The sequence below is a fragment of the Mustela lutreola genome, chromosome 15 (genome assembly GCF_030435805.1).
Source record: "Mustela lutreola isolate mMusLut2 chromosome 15, mMusLut2.pri, whole genome shotgun sequence".
NCBI lineage: Eukaryota > Metazoa > Chordata > Mammalia > Carnivora > Mustelidae > Mustela > Mustela lutreola.
In genome coordinates this window covers 51,815,914-51,832,074 of record NC_081304.1, presented here as the reverse complement: position 1 = coordinate 51,832,074, position 16,161 = coordinate 51,815,914, and the positions used below count along the sequence as shown (strand labels likewise).

The window sequence follows — 16,161 nt, the reverse complement described above, 5'->3', positions numbered from 1 at the left end:
TGTATGTACAACAGGACAGGCTAGAGAGTCTCAACTCCAAGCCTGCTCTTATGAGGAGACCATGACAGTGGGGCTAGTCATTACCCTGGGTGGGCTGGAGAGCACTTCCTAGTTAGGGGGGATTAGGGGTCCGCTGGAGCTTGGCTCAATCACTTCTGAAATTCTCCTAGGTCTCTGTTTCTTCCTATAGTCTCCCTTTTTCTTTCTGTCACAAGGAGGGCTGAGCAGAATTGTATCCAGCTCCCTGGACTTTTGCAGATATTTAATGTGACAACGGTGACCCTGTAGCTCTTTCTAGAACTCCATCCACCTCACCCACCCCTCCCCCCAAAACTGTGGAAATCTTTGTTCAAATGAAATCTTACCCAGACTCCAGTGGTAATGGAGGGGCTGCTCTGGTTTCTCTAAGATGGTGGTTCTCAACTGGGGGCTATGTCGCCCCAGGCACATCTGGCCATGTCTGAAGATAGATTTGCTGTGATGACTGAGGGGGCGGTCAGTGGGGAAAAGCCTGAGATGCTGGTAAGCATTGTCCCCCACAGCAAACAACGATGGGGGCCCACATGTCACGGATCCCTTAGGGAGGAGGGACTGGGTGTTTGGTTTCATGTCTATATCGCCGGAATACAGCAAGTAGGGAATATCACAGACCAGGCGCTCAATAAATACTTGTTGAATGAAAGGTCCACATAGGGGCCGGACCCCGGACCTAGCCTGCTTGCCACGGAAAGACACTACTGAACCCCTCGGCTGCTCTCTATAGAGGGCAGCATCATAAAGCTTTTAAAGCCATGCCCTGGCAGCTCGGCAAACACGGTGGGGCTGGGACCAGATGGCACCTGGTTTCCTTCCATCTCCTGGGGTTAACCCCTGCAGAGCCAGCTTTCCTCTGGAGCGGAGGAAAGCTTTTAGGATCATCCTAGCTCAGCCCAGGTGGGAATCTGTCTTCCCATGTCATAGCTCAGTGCTCCTGGCTTCTGTCTCTGCTTCCCCATTGATCTTCTCATTGTGTGGCCAATACTTCTGGTCTGGAGGGGGTCCCTGGGTCCCTGATTCTGCCACTGAGCGACTTCTCCCCTGTCTGCTACTAAGCCCTCGCCCCTGGCCCACCAGGGCCTACGGGGACTGTGGGAAAGTATATTTCAGTGCCTCCTGGGGGCTGAGCTCGATTATGGCCACGTACGTCCTCACTGACAATGGTGTTAGCGTGGCCTTACACGCTTACTGTTGTATGAAGTGCAGGCCAGGGAAATTATTCCTTACTGCACCATGACAGCTTGGGAGTTTCCTTATTAACAGCAAGGTGAGTTAAAGAGCTGTTTTAAAATGGTTGCCTTGGAGCGTCTGGGTGGCTCAGTGGGTTAAAGCCTCTGCCTTTGGCTTAGGTCATGATCTCAGGGTCCTGGGACTGAGTCCCGCATCGGGCTCTCTGCTCAGTGGGGAGCCTGCTTCCTGCCTCTCTGCCTACTTGTGATTTCTCTCTCTGTCAAATAAATAAATAAAATCTTCTAAAAAATAAAATAAAAGGCAAATGTTACCACAGTTTTCATTTGACATTGAGGAAACTCAGGCTTCCAGAAGCTGAGAAGCTTGCCCGAGGTCAGCAAGGGATGAAGCTAGGATTTTTAGCCTCAATTTCTCACTCCAGAAGGCACAAGGGTACATTCACGCGCACTGCCGGAGAACATTTTAGTCAGAGGTAGAGCAACAGTGCAGATTCGCATATACTGGTCAACAAGGGCAGGAGCCCCCATCTCAGCTCTGCCGGGGTCCTCTGGACCGGGCCTTGCCAGTGGTCGATGTTGTGGCCACTGAGAAGGCTTACTGTCCACCTCTAAAATGACAATGACAGTTCCTCATGGGCTAATGCCTAAAATTTACCACTTAAATTCCTAAACAACCAGGCAGTCCTTACGCACTGCACACTGGTGAACAGGATCAGTCGTTGCCAGGGGGCCGGGTTTCTGTTTTAGACCATGTTGCATTTGACCACAGCTCTGAGCATCCGGGGAGGGGTCTCGGGGCACGGACAGCTCTCCGTGCCATTTTTGCTCTCAGAAGAGTCTCCCAAGTTTGTGTCCCAGAAAAGTGATTTGTGGTCCAGGCCGCATCTCAAGACTGCCTTCTCCAAGAAGCCTTCTGTGACTTCTTCGGCCCGCTTTGGGAATCCTACAGTATTTGGCATGTATCCTGCAAGTTGCTGTTAATTCTTTGACATACAGACCATGTCTTATGAACTAGACTGGAGGGTCCGTGAAGGCAGGGATCGCCATGACATTTTTATATCCCCAAGAATGAGAACAGGCCCAGACCGTGCTTGTCCCCAGACTGCCCAGACGGTTAACTGCCACCTGTCTACCTGGAGCTTTTTCCTGTCGTTTGAGGTGCTCGTGTTCATTCCAGTGTGTGAGGGCCCTTAATCGTCAGGACAATCCTGAATTGATTTAATTTCCCTACTTAAGGAAACCACTTTATTTTATTTTTTTAAGATTTTATTTATTCATTTGACAGACAGAGTTCACAAGCAGGCAGAGAGGCAGGCGCCCAACATTTACCTTTTAAAGTTTAAATGGTCCCCTAAACATGAAAATGCTTGGGAAAAGGTGAAGTTCTGTACAAACAGGAGCCATAGCTCGGGCTCCTGGGGCCCTGAGTTTTGAGAAGGCAGGACAGAGGCTGGGGTTGGGGACGGTTAAAGAGGACATAGCTTGGAAAAAACCTCTGTGTCCACCTGTGGCAGTTTAGTTACACAGTCCCACAAAGGGTGTGTTTGGTCCTCCATAGGTTTATTTTTTTGTTTTTGTTTTTTAAAATATTTTATTTATTTATTAGAGAGAGAGAGCGCGCATGACTGGAATGGAGGGGCAGGGGGAGAGAGAGAAGCAGACTCCTTGCTGAGCAGGGAGCCCTACGTGGGACTCGAACCCAGGATCCTGGGATGGTGACCTGAGCTGAAAGCAGACGCTTAGCCAACTGGGCCACCCAGGCGCCCCCGTCTGCAGGTTTAAAAGAGAGCTCTAGAGGAGGCAGCCACAGGTAAAGGTGTGACCGGGATCCTTGGCTTTTCGTTCAGGGAGGATGTCTGCTTACCAGGTTGATGCCGTTTGCTTCCACGTGCTGGAGGAGGGTGCCAGCCACACGCTCTGTGTCCCACTGCACACCTGGGTCATCTGGGAAGTCCCTGGAAAGAAGAAACACCTTTTCTAATCAGGTGTGAACTCCTCCCTAAGCTCTGGTACGCATGTGCCAGCCCCGTGATAGGAACTGTATGGGGCAGGGGTGGGGGGGCACCCTTAAGGATCCAGATTTCAGCAAAAGAGGTAAGATTTGGAAATGTGATGCAACTAGAGATCAGCGCACACCTCCACACAACACACTTTTGGAGCCCTGTGCTCGCTGCTGAGGGGAAGAGACAGACACTGAAGAGATCAGGCTTTGATCTAAAGCTCGGGAAACGTACGGGTTAGGAACAAATGTGGCCACACCACAGAATGATATCTATCTTTGCAAGAGTAAAAGCAACAGTGCTTTAAGAAAAAGTACAAAGCTGGGCACCTGGGTGGCTCAGTGGGTTAAGCCGCTGCCTTCGGCTCAGGTCATGATCTCAGGGTCCTGGGATCGAGTCCCATGTCGGGCTCTCTGCTCAGCAGGGAGCCTGCTTCCCTCTCTCTCTCTCTCTGCCTGCCTCTCTGCCTACTTGTGATCTCTCTCTGTCAAATAAATAAATAAAAATCTTTTAAAAAAAAAAAAAAAAGTACAAAGCTATGTTTCTTCATTTAACCTCATGAACATCTACAGAAGGAGCCTTTATCGACGCAGTTAGGGAGCCCGCTTGCAAGGTTGTTGGAGGCGGATTCGGATTCGGCTTTCTGACTGCAGAGCCGAGATATTCTAGCCCTACGGAGCCAGCAGCATACTCCGTCCAATGGGGCTGCACCACAGTGGGGCTGCTCTCCGGGGCAGAAGTCCGCACCTTCTGTGAGTTTCCATTCGGCCATGCCATAGGCCTATCTCCTCCTCTGTCTGTTTTTTGTGCATCAATCTATAGCATCACCTACCACAAGGCCAAGGTCTCAATTTGACCTCAGTTTGGGGATATAATGGGTAGTCTTTTTATTTGTTCATTTAAAAAATTAAATTATTATTATTATTATTTTTTAAGATTTTATTTATTTATTTATTTATTTGACAGAGAGAAATCACAAGTAGACAGAGAGGCAGGCAGAGAGAGAGAGAGAGAGAGAGAAGCAGGCTCCCCGCTGAGCAAAGAGCCCGACGTGGGACTCGATCCCAGTACTCTGGGATCATGACCTGAGCCAAAGGCAGAGGTTTTAACCCAATGAGCCACCCAGGCGCCCCTTGAATTATTATTTTTTAATAATTTTTTTATTTTTAATTTATTTGACGGACAGAGATCATAAGTACGCAGACAGACAGGCAGAGAGAGAGAGGAGGAAGCAGGCACCCTGCTGAACAGAGAGCCTGATGCAGGACTCGATCCCAGGACCCTGAGATCATGACCTGAGCTGAAGGCAAAGGCTTAACCCACTGAGCCAGCCAGGCACCCCTATTTATAGTCCTACTAACAGATATCCACCTCTCTCTCTCTCTCTCTCTTTCCTTTCTAAAAGATTTTATTTCTTTATTTGACAGAGAGAGGGAGAGCACAGGCAGGGTGAGGGGCAGACAGAGAAGCAGACTCCCCTCTGAGCAGGAACCGCCCCCCCCCCCATGTGGGATTCGATCTGAGGACCCTGAGATCACGAGTTGAGCCGAAGGCAGATCTTAACCGACTGAGCCACTAACAGGGAAAGGATGCAGACTAAATCAGCCAAAGGAAGAGAACACAGGGTGTAGAATCTGAGAGGGCTCTGAATGTGAACAATATGTTGTCCTCTCCCTGGGGGACGTGTGATTCTGCCGGCAGTGATGTGTGACAACACACAGGGAGGACTGCCAGCCAGAGAAGCTCACTGCAGCTTTGGTGTTCAGAGTTTTTATTGGGGTTCCGTTACTTGGGCATGACCGATTGATGGTCCATGTGGTCGACCTCAGCCTCCAGGTGGGCTGACCCTGCGCGGCCCTAAAGCCCCGGCCCTAAAACCCCAAAGTACTGCTCTTAGGTTTGACACAGATTACTTCGAAGAAGCCAAGGGCAAAGGCCAGATCTCTCTTTGGGCAAAGCCAAATTCTTTACTATCAACCTTTCTCACATTTAGGAATTGTAGTAAACATTTCTTTCTTTCTTTTTTTTTTTTTTAAGATTTTATTTATTTATTTGACAGACAGAGATCACAAGTAGGCAGAGGCAGGCAGAGAGAGAGAGAGGAGGAAGCAGGGTCCCTGCTAAGCAGAGAGCCTGATGTGGGTCTCGATCCCAGCACCCCAGAATCATGACGTGAGCCGAAGGCAGAGGCTTTTAAACCACTGAGCCACCCAGGTGCCCCCATAGTGAACATTTCTATCAGCTGTGGCCTGGACCACCCCGCTTCGCATCTAATTAGTTATAGCATTTATCTTAATTTCTATTGCTTTGTGTGTCTCCCTAGCCTCATGCCAAAATATGAGAACAGATCTGTGTCTCGCCCTTCTGTTTCTCATGTGGAACTGGGTACAATCCAAGTCAAAGAACAATTTATTTAAATAAACAATGAGTAAATGAGCTTCGGCCACAGGCAAGGAACTGCGTCTAGGGGCTTAATAAGCACCAGCAGATTGACAGAAGTGGCCTCTGGCTGAGCCGAAGGAGCTATACCAGCCTTTGGGGTTGGAACACCCAAGTAAGACGTTCAGAAGACAGCAACATTATAAAACAGGCCAGGCACCAACAAAGTATGAACTGTGTACGGGAACGAGGCATCCTGGTGGGATCATCTCCCCTCTAGGTAGGGACACAGAAAATTTGACTCTGGGAACCTTCGAACAAATACAAAAATGACTCTTTCAGACCAACGACTGGTGTGGTTCTTTGCCCCAAATTCAACCCTCATCAACTCAAGGTTTGAGTTCAAGTACTAACATTGGCAGTCCTTTCTTCTCTGACAGATGAACAATTCGCTGAATGTAAACAGCGCAGGCTGGAGTTGGTAGCCATCTTGGCCCATGAAGCAATCTTGGGTATAAAAGCCAGACACAATAGAGTAACCAAAAAGGAGAAGCCCGGACCCGGAGGAGTTTTGGAACAAAGGCACCCCACCAGCCCTACATGGCACAAATCCTTGGATTACAGTTATTGTAGACTTTCCGTTATTTGCTATATACGTAACCAAATCCTGATTCAAATACACCAAAATATGTAAAGCCTGGACTTTACTGATTATTTAGGTTGTTTCCAATTTTTATTATTATGATAATAATCCTCATAGGTAACCTTTTTTTTTTTTTTTAATTGAAGTAGGCTCCACACCCAACATGGGACTTGTAACTCATTGCTCCGAGGTCAAGAGTCTCACGCTCTAGCGACTGAATCAGCCAGGTGTGCCTATACATAATTTTTTGTATGCTTCTCTCAATATTTCCTTCAAATAAAGTTATAGAAATATAATTACTGGGGCACCTGGGTGGCTCAGTCAGGTAAGCCTCTGCCTTTGGCTCAGGTCATGATGATCCCAGGGTCCTGGGATTGAGCCCCGCATGGGGCTCCCTGCTTGGCGGACAGCCTGCTTCTCCCTCTCCCTCTGCCTGCTGCTCTGCTTACTTGTGCTCTCTCTCTCTCAAATAAGTAAGTAAATAAATAAATAAAATATTTTTAAAAATCTAATCACCGAGTCAAAGGTACAGAGAACATGTATAGATCTCTTAAGAACCTTGTTATGAAGACTGTGTGGAAAGTGTGTTGACTCACAAGCAATCAGCATTAAGGGAGTATTTTGTTTTGTTTTTTTAGGCAATCTCTACAGCCAGCAGGGGACTGAGCTCTGAAATCAAGAGTCCCATGCTCCACCGACTGAGCCAGCCAGGGACCCCAAGAGAGTGTTTTTAAAAAGCAGAGAGATGGGGCGCCTGGGTGGCTCAGTGGGTTAAGCCTCTGCCTTCGGCTCAGGTCATGGTCTTAAGGTCCTGGGATGGAGCCCCGCATCGGGCTCTCTGCTCAATGGGGAGTCTGCTTCCCCCTCTCTCTCTGCCTGCCTCTGCCTATTTGTGACCTCTCTCTGTCAAATAAATAAATAAAATCTTAAAAAAAAAAAAAGAAGCAGAGACATTGGGGCACCTGGGTCATGATCTCAGGGTCCTGGATCAAGCCCCGCATCGGGCTCTCCGCTCGGCGGGACTGCTTCTCCCTCTCTCTCTGCCTGCCTCTCTATTTGTAATCTCTCTCTCTGTCAAATAAATAAATAAAATCTTAAAAAAAAAGCAGAGGGATTTGTGCATTTTATAGGCAGAAGTTAAAGACTCATACCTATCACTCATAGCAAGAACTCCGTTCTTCCTAAAATTCTCGGGTGCTTTCTCTTTTTTCTCAGGTGCTTTTATACCTACTTTCTTATCCCTGTGAGCCCCCCTAAACTTGGGCTCATTTACTTCCGTTTACATCTGGAAAGAGCTGGTCAGGAGCGAACCATCGAGTTCCACAGGCAGACGCACAGGTGCTCAGGGGACTGGCTGACCGGGAATGTCACAGAATACGTCTGTATCAAGACTCCGGTTTCATCGTGTTAACCAACCTGTCTCCTTGGAAATCCTGTTATGTAATTCCAGGCCAATATGAAAACAGAAGAAATCAAGCCTCCAACAAGAGTCAGTCTTTACCCTTAAGGAACACTGGGGAATGCTCTCCTCATCTGCTGCGAATGGGAACCTGTGATAGATTCGCTTCGGCAAAACACAGGTATTCTCTCTCTCTCTTTTTTTTCCCCAAAGATTTTATTTATTTACTTGTAAAATAAATATTTTATTTTATTTTATTTTTTAAAGAGAGAGAAAGAAAGCAGCAGGCAGAGGGAGAAGCAGGCTCCCTGCTCCATTCAGGACTCTGGGATCGTGACCTGAACCAAAGGCAGACAATTAACTGACGGAGCCACCCAAGTACCCAAAACACTATTCCAAATAGTAGTTCCTCTGCTGCTTCTTCCTTCCCCCCAAATCCAGACCTGTTCAGGCCCACCAGGAATGGTAATAAAGCTATGGCGCTTAGAATTCCCAGGAACGTCCTTTAATTATCAGCAAAGTCCTTTGGGGTTTTTCCTGAGATCTTAATGAGTCTGGAAATCTCTCAGAGGCTGGCCCTCTTGGGTTAGTCTCCAGAGATGTGAAGCTGAGTGACTCAGGCAGAAACAGAGGGATGCGGTGAACCGAAACCAAGTTTCTGGCCAGGGTTCGCCCCAGTAGAGCTGAGATGACAAATCCGAAGAACGGAGGAGGAGGAAAACCAGGGACTTCCCTTCTTTGGGGTGCCTCTCTCCCCCACTCTTTGGGAGAACTGCAGTCTGTCAAGCCCTCTCTCAGCTCAGGAGTGGTAAAGCTGAGACACCGAAGTGGTCCGCAAGTCACACCTTGTCCCTGACTTTCTAATTTAGGCACAGCTCTTTCCATCTACATCCCACACCAGTCAGGCGGTGTTTCCCCACTAAGAAGCCAGCCACGGGGATGTGGGAATAAAGATGGAACGTCCAAGGTCATTCATAGAGAAGTCTGAGGACTGCATAAAACAGGAAAATGGTCTGATTGGTGGAAGAAAACGGGCACTTGACAAAGCCAGACATGTAAGCTGCCAACATATATTCTTAATGCTTTTTCTGGAAAAAAAAAAAAATCCAAGAAATGTGAAATGAAAGCAGGCCGTCCTGGTGGGGGAGAACAGACACTGTACTGGGACGCGGTTCTGTCCTGTTTGACCCTGTTGGCAAGAGTTTCAGTTGCTGTATCTCAGCGAGAAGGCAATTTGGCCCCACGTTATTACCTCTGCCCTTGGACTTATCTTTCTAGAGATTCTTCTAAGGAAATAATTAAAGAAGCCCAAAAGATCACTTTCACTGCAATTACAGGGGACAGAGCCTGCAGTTCTGGGGTTCCGCCGCCAGGGAGCAGTTTCTCCAACTACCGGAAGTACAGTGCAGGAGAAATGCTAAAGATAACCCAGTTTGGGGGCAGGTTCAAGGCAAAAGCAGAGAAAGTGTAGATACACCCAAGGAAGGGAATGTTAGCGCAAAACGGGGGAAAAGAAAACCCGTCACGTTATTAAACTTTAATTTTGCTTCTTTGATTTTGGCCAAAGAATGAGACTCCTATGAAAGAGGAATAGAAATGTATTTAGAGGAACTGAATTTTGAAAAGACAACATTTCAGTGGGAAACTCTGTAGAACATGTTCTCTGAAAGTGTACGGGCCTCTGGATATCCAGCCTAGGTCCCCAGGAAGCAGAGCCTACAAGGAAGGCCTAAGTAGGGACTTGGCTGGGGAGTGTGATGCGTGGGTAGTCGGAGCGAGTGACAGAGGGAGGGAGACAGAGGCACAGCCAACGCAAGGATGGCCTTACAGCTGGACCTCGGCTATGTGATCCCGCAGGGCTGTCTGCAAAGTCGTCTGAAAACACCTTGCACTGTCCATCCAGCAGGAAAAAGGGCAGAAGTATTTCTCTCCAAAGGTGCTAACTCTCCAGCACTTCAGGGCTGAGCCTAGCAGGGGTGGATTTGTGCTGCTGCTGCTGCAGGATGAGAAGGGATTTGCAGAGGGAAGGCGAGGGAAGGGCCGAGGCAGGAGGGAAGGCAGGCGTCAGGAGTAGCTTGCTCAGGCCCCGGCCCTTGTCAGCCAGGGGTTGCTGCGGCACACGAGGCATCACACGGAGATGAGGGCCCTTTGTGGGGCTCAGATAGCCCCGGAGAAGTGCCAACAGCGAAGCCAGCTCTCCGTGTTTAGCAAACAGGCATTATGACTGCTGGAAAATGCCCCAAACTTAGCGCTGCCCTAGACCTCAGTGTTCGGTAAACAAGCCGGGCCTCTCGGCCTGTGCGGGTTCATAAAAATAATGTTTGTTTTCCTCCTGGCTGAATAGCCTCAAACTCCGACCTTTCCTACACATTCTAATGACTCACCCTGTCAAGAGAGTCACGGAAAGGCTCTGAAAATCTGTGGACTGTCAGTTCCTGCAGGCAGAAGCCTTCCCTCCTCCCTCCAGGCTGGGAAAACCCAACGGCCCAGGTCTTCCCTCCTCCCCCCAGACCCAGCCTCTCTACCCAGAGGCCCTGTGGCTGGAACGCCACCAGGGTTGGGTAATAGCTTATCTCTCTGAAAACCGAGCTCCACGTTTGCACACTGCACTCTGAACTTGAACGCGGACGGAGGTGCCTCACACGCCCTTATTTGGTCTTGTGGCTGGTACGGGCCGGGAGCTGGAAGGTTCAGCCCTCCCCTCCCCCCACCTCCGGCACTTTTCTAAACTCGATTACTTCCTTTGTCATGCAAAGCGAGCAAAGGTCATTCAAGTTCAGTGCTCGCCCTGAGGCTGGTGGAGAGCCTGGAAGTTTACCTGGGGCTCGTCGCGCCGACCCGGGAGGCCTCGGGTTGCAAACACCGCCCCCAATGGGCCATTCGGGGAGGTCTCCTGTCGTTAGGTCAAGCTGGAGGGGGGCTGCTGGAGGCTGGAGAGGCCGTGCGGGAGGGCAAAGGAATTGCATCTATGCAGAAGGGAGGTTGGAGGGGTGACATTTTAAAAGCTGGGCCAGGCAGCTTCTGGGGTGTCTTGGGATCACCAATGAGATAAACAGAGGAAAAAAAATGCTGGGGGAAATGAAACCAAGGAGAAAGTAAAAAAAGTCTCAGAAAAAGAAAGGAGACTGAAAAGGGGGTTAAAAAAAAATCAGTCCCCACAACATGGGGTTTTTCTTTCTCAGAGGACACTAGAGTGATTCCCAGGCCACGACCATTAGGTATTGTACTGAAGGCAGGTAGACTACCCCTGGGCTCACATGCCCCTCGTATTACCGCCACAAATAAAGTACGCAAATCTTGCCAAGCTCATGGGAGAAATCTGTCAAAAAATTGCCAATTTGTTGTCTAATGTGGCTGTGGAAAACCCGAGACGAACCTGTTCACTGAACTCACTTCAAGGGGGTCACAGATGTCAGTTTGCCCCTTCCTGCCTCCAAAGAAGTGGTTTAAGAGGCAGATACCAGTATCCCAACCCCTCCTTTCCTCTTTCCCAACCTCCGACAGAGAAGAGAGTGGTGGTGGGGATGGGTCTCTAAGTATTCTTGGATATATGAGCAAAGGACTCTCCCTAAACAGAGGCTGTGTGGTATGTTTTTGAATAGAGAAGAAAGAGGAAGTAGCATAACCTTTTACTGGCCTGTTAAGTCTTCTGGCGCCTGAAGTTTCTGCCTCACTGCTGTTTTTCAAAGAATCAAAATTAGAGTTACCTCAGAGAAAGGGTTCATACATGATTTTGGCCAGCTTCTTGAACACTGTCATAGGCCAGGAAACAAGACAAGACAGCCAGAAGGCAGAGCCTTGAACCCCTCTGGGCCGCCCAGGGCCTTGCTCGCACCCACTGGAATCCCAAAGAGGGCAAGTGGGGAGCCCTGAGGAAGCTGTGAGAGCAGAAATGGCACAGTACCATTTAGGTGACCCTGAGCCCTCTGGCATGGTACCCACAGCATAACAGAAGGGAGGCAAGTAGACAGAAGGCTCAGATAAGCATTCAAATAATGAAATCCAAGACAAAAAAGCGCTATAAGAAAAGTCAAACAAATTGCTGTGGTTGCTCCGAGAGGGAAAATAAAAGGCTCTATGATAAGGATCAAGCATAGTTTCACGGGCGTGCCTGGGTGGCTCAGTGGGTTAAAGCCTCTGCCTTCGGCTCAGGTCATGGTCCCAGGGTCCTGGGATCAAGCCCCGCATCGGGCTCTCTGCTCAGCAGGGAGCCTGCTTCCTTCCTCTCTCTCTGTCTGTCTCTCTGCCTACTCGTAATCTCTATCAAATAAATAAATAAAATCTTAAAAAAAAAAAAGAAAAAAAAAGGAATAGTTTCACGAAGGGGCACCTGGGTGGCTCAGTTCGTTGTGTGGCTGACTCTTGGTTTCAGCTCAGGTTATGATCTCAGGGTCCTGGGATGGAGCCAAATCCCAGATAGAGAAAAAGCATGTGAGCTGAGGTGTGTAGGGTAAATGCAGGGCTGGGATTTGAGACTAGGAAGTTCCGTTTAGCGGGTTTCTGTCACTTTATAGAAGACTGGCATAAACCAAGGAGTTATGGAAAAGTTTCCTTAGCAAGTGGCCAGATCTGGTATGCATTAGGAAATTCAGTCTGAGGAATGACTTGGGGGAGCAGAGGATGGCGAAGTGGCTACAGTCTCCGTCTAGGCCAAAGGAAGTGGGAATGAAAAAGAGCAAAAAGCGAACGGCTTTTTACCAAAGAAGACTTCGCCAGATTTAGCAGCTAATTAGATGGTACGAACGAGGAAGAAAGTCACGTCAGAGATGACTCTGGTTTCAAACATGAGGGACTCCAGAACACTGTATTACAGTCAAATGCTGTCACTTCATTTAGGGATCACCTGGTGTAACCATCCAAAGTGCCAGGAGGGGGTTTGAGATTGGTGGGACTTGGTTATAAACGATTCATCCAAGGGATGCTTACTTGTTTGGTTTGTTTTAAGATCATCAAAATTCGAAGAGCACATTAAAAAAGAAAATTCTCATAAAAAGTTGTGGCCAGGGCTATCCTGGGATTTGCAAGAGGCCTTGCTTGAAAAACTCCTGAGGGATGGGCTGGGAAGGACATGGTGGAAGACAAGGAAGACAGTTCAGTAAAGGTAAGTTGGGAGAATGGGAGCAGAGCAGCCAACAGCACCAAAGCTGCCAAGATCTGGAGGAAGGTGAGTCTGAAGAAGAGGCCATTGGATTTTATCCCTTGAGAACTCATTAGTGAGTCTTTGAAAGCACAGCTAGTGACGCCGGGGAGGGAGGGAGAAGGTAAACTACAAGGGGAGGACAGAGGGTGGTGAGAAAGTAGCACCAGAAACTTCTTTCATGAAATTTGAGAGTGGTAAGACAGTGAGCAAGGGAAAGGAAGCCTAGGGGAATGGCAGTCTGGGGAAGGGTGTCTTACGATCTCGAGGATATTTGAAGATGGAGGCAAAGAAATCACCAGGGCTGGTAGAAGGGCATAATGACAGAGAAAGGATGAAAGGAGGTATGAGTAAGAGAACAGGGCCGTTTATGACCGCAGAAGAGGGAGGGACCAAACAGGGAGCCGAAGTTACTGGTTTTAACTGGGTTGGGCTGTTCACACCTTATCAGGTGCTTGTGAGGATTAAATGAGATAATATTTGAAAACCATTTGGAACAGCTTTTGGTACATGGTAAGTGTTCAGTGAGTATTTGTGATTCAGCTGATTTTTTTTTAAGTTTGTTTATTCATTTTTAGCAATCTCTGCACCCAGTGTGGGGGGCTCGAACCCCCAACCAACCCCAAGATTAAGAGTTTCATGCTTTGCCAGCTGAGCCAGCTAGGAGTGCCAGAGATGATTCTTGACTAGAAGATAATTCAGTGTGGAGGAATGAGATGAGCACTGGGGTAGGAGACATCACGAAGAAGGGGTCTGTCAAGAGAAGATAGCTCTGTGTAATTAGATCACAGAACATGAAGGAGAGCAGAGCCAGGCCACAGTGGGGCTTGAATTCTCTGCTAAAGTAGTCAGGCTCTTGATAGACACAGCAGGGGCTTTTAAAGGTTTTGGGGGGATTCAAACTATGTTTTAGGAAGGCATACTCTGGGTAAGGCTAAATGAGGGAAAAGTGACTACAGAAGTCCAGATAGGAGATGACAAGGGCCTGAACTAAGATGGTGGGAATAAAAAGACAGAGAGAAATAGGAGATGAGAGGCAGAGTTGGGGCCTACATGACTAGAAGGTGGAGGGAGGACAGCTAAGAGGGCGCTAGGCACCCACCATGGTGACTTCTCCAGGCTGATGGTGCCAGCAACACAGATGAGAGAACTCTGAAGAAGATCCATAAAGAAGGATCCAGAAAGGGGAGGAGCCAGCAGAAGAGATAGAGAAGGAGGCAACGGGGGTTGCCTGTCTGACATGCTCTGCATGGTTCATCAACATGAACCAAGTGCCACCAGCACACCAAGGATGAGGCTAGGTGCTGGTAACTGAGCACAGGGCTTGACAGTTCATAAAAGCACCTTTCATGAGGAATGTCCTGGTGGCCAACCAGGCTCATGATGAGGCACGTAAAGGATGTTTTTCCTCTCTTTGTGGGGAATTCTAGCAGTTTTGAGGAGCACAGTATACAGCCTGTGGTGAGTTAAATGGCTGACTGAGAGCAACTGAACTGTGGAGGGTCTCTGAAGTAAGGACTCCACGGCTGTGACTGACCTGAGGGGGTGTCCTGAGGCTGACCCAACAGCCTAGGAGGTGACCTATGATGTGAGGCTTGAAGCTTTGTGAGTGGGTTCTGACGGCACGGACATAGATTCCTACTCTAACTCAACAGTATTAACAATAATCGCTGCCTTCGTAATGGTTCCCCATGATCTTTTGCATCAGTCGTGGTTGATAATTTTTATGAAATCTCCTTGTTCAATTGCTTAATATAGAGTAGTAGTATCTCTTCTAAGAATGGTAAGTCTTAAATGAGAGATTATGCTCCTCACACATAGTTTCTGAGGTAGGCATTCTGTACTGTTTGTCGTTGGTGGGTCCATCATGGCGCTGGGTCCCAGGACCAGCGTGGGCAACTCCCTCAGCTTCCTGCTAAGGGCGAATATCAGGGTATCAGAAGCTGCAATTTGCATTGACCCTTTCACCAACTAAATGAGCACTCTGGATTCCTTAAGATTGGTCTTAGCAAGAGTGGTAATTTGAGGACGAGTACCTTCCCTCCAAATGGTATTGTTGATCCATTAACCAGAGAACGCAAGAATTCGGGACCTGAACAGCCCCGTGAGCGGTCCTGTGAGCCTTAGGAGTCAGTCTAGGGGCACTTGGGTGGTTCAGTTGGTTTCGGCTTAGGTCATGATCCCAGGGTTGTAAGATTGAACCCTGAGTCGGACTCCACGCTCAGTGCGGAATCTGCTTGAGATTCTCTCTCTCCCTCTGCCTCTCCTGCTTGTGCAAATCTCTCTCTTTAAAATAAATAAATAAATAATTAAAAAAAAAAAAAAGGAATCAGTCTAGGGCCTTTCTTTGAAACCAACACTAACTCAGTATGTTTAGGAAGTAAAATGGTTCTGTTTTCAAGCTGTCTAGGTCAGGGTATTTAGGCTACATAGTTTCAGCTGTCTGAATAGTTCATAATAGTTTCAGCTGTCTAGTGAAACAAAACCCAGGCCAATTATCTTCTCTAGTTCAGCATTCTACTCTGCCAACTCCTTCCTAAACTTGGGCTTTTCTAGAGTCGTAAAGAACAACAATATGGATTCTATCTCTTTTCTGCACTCTTCGAGAGCCTGGTGATTGGGGGCTCAGAGGAATCTAAGCCAAGGAACCTGCTACAGTTGCCCTCACACCCAGAACAAGGGAGGCTTTTCTGGGGACTGTTGGCAGGCAAGACTTAGGGGAACAGGAGGTATGTGCCACTTCCCAGGAAGACTCGATTGGCTAGTGGTCAGAGGGCTTCTCAAGGGCAAATTCTCCTGTAAAAGCCGTGGTGTCCAGATCAGGGCAGCCCACCCTTATAGTGAGTTCCATACAGTCTTGGCCTACTGGTCAACCCTATCTTAGGGGCGCTCCTGTGTACACCTGTTCCTCCCTTTTCCCAGTCTCTGGTCAGTGTCAGCATTTCTGAGAACGAGTATCTAAAGCTTTTCATGGCTCTGGTTCACCTGTGGTTTGCTCACTTCTTATCAAACAGAAGATGTAACAATGGGCATCACCATTGGTGTACCCAAACACCAGCTGTTTCTTCTGAACTTGACCTGGGCTTTATCTCCGTCTTGCCGTTGAAAATTCTATCATGGATTCCCTTTTCCTTCTCCCTTCTCCTTTGGCCAATCTTACAAAAATTCGGCAATATCAGCATCTAAATCCTTCTAGAGCTAGCATTTCTCAGCCACTGGGCAGAGAACTAAACATTAAACATTGCAATAGAAAACATACACATCTACTAGGCTGAGGATTTATAAGGAAAGCATGCAAGAAAGAATCCAAGTCACTTCAAGATTATTCCCATTTGGGTTGATTCTATTTGCTGTCGTAACTTGGAAGTATATATAAG

General features: G+C 48.1%; 1 protein-coding gene across 5 annotated transcripts in view; it reads right to left on the bottom strand.

The window, feature by feature from the left end:
* Positions 1-16,161, bottom strand: part of PIGL (phosphatidylinositol glycan anchor biosynthesis class L) — a 65,549-nt gene that overhangs the window by 15,865 nt on the left and 33,523 nt on the right. For all 5 annotated transcript variants that reach the window (XM_059149957.1, XM_059149953.1, XM_059149954.1 and 2 more), the window contains one exon: positions 3,091-3,181. In XM_059149957.1, coding sequence (XP_059005940.1) covers positions 3,091-3,181 — 91 coding nt within the window. The remainder of the gene's footprint in view (positions 1-3,090; positions 3,182-16,161) is intronic.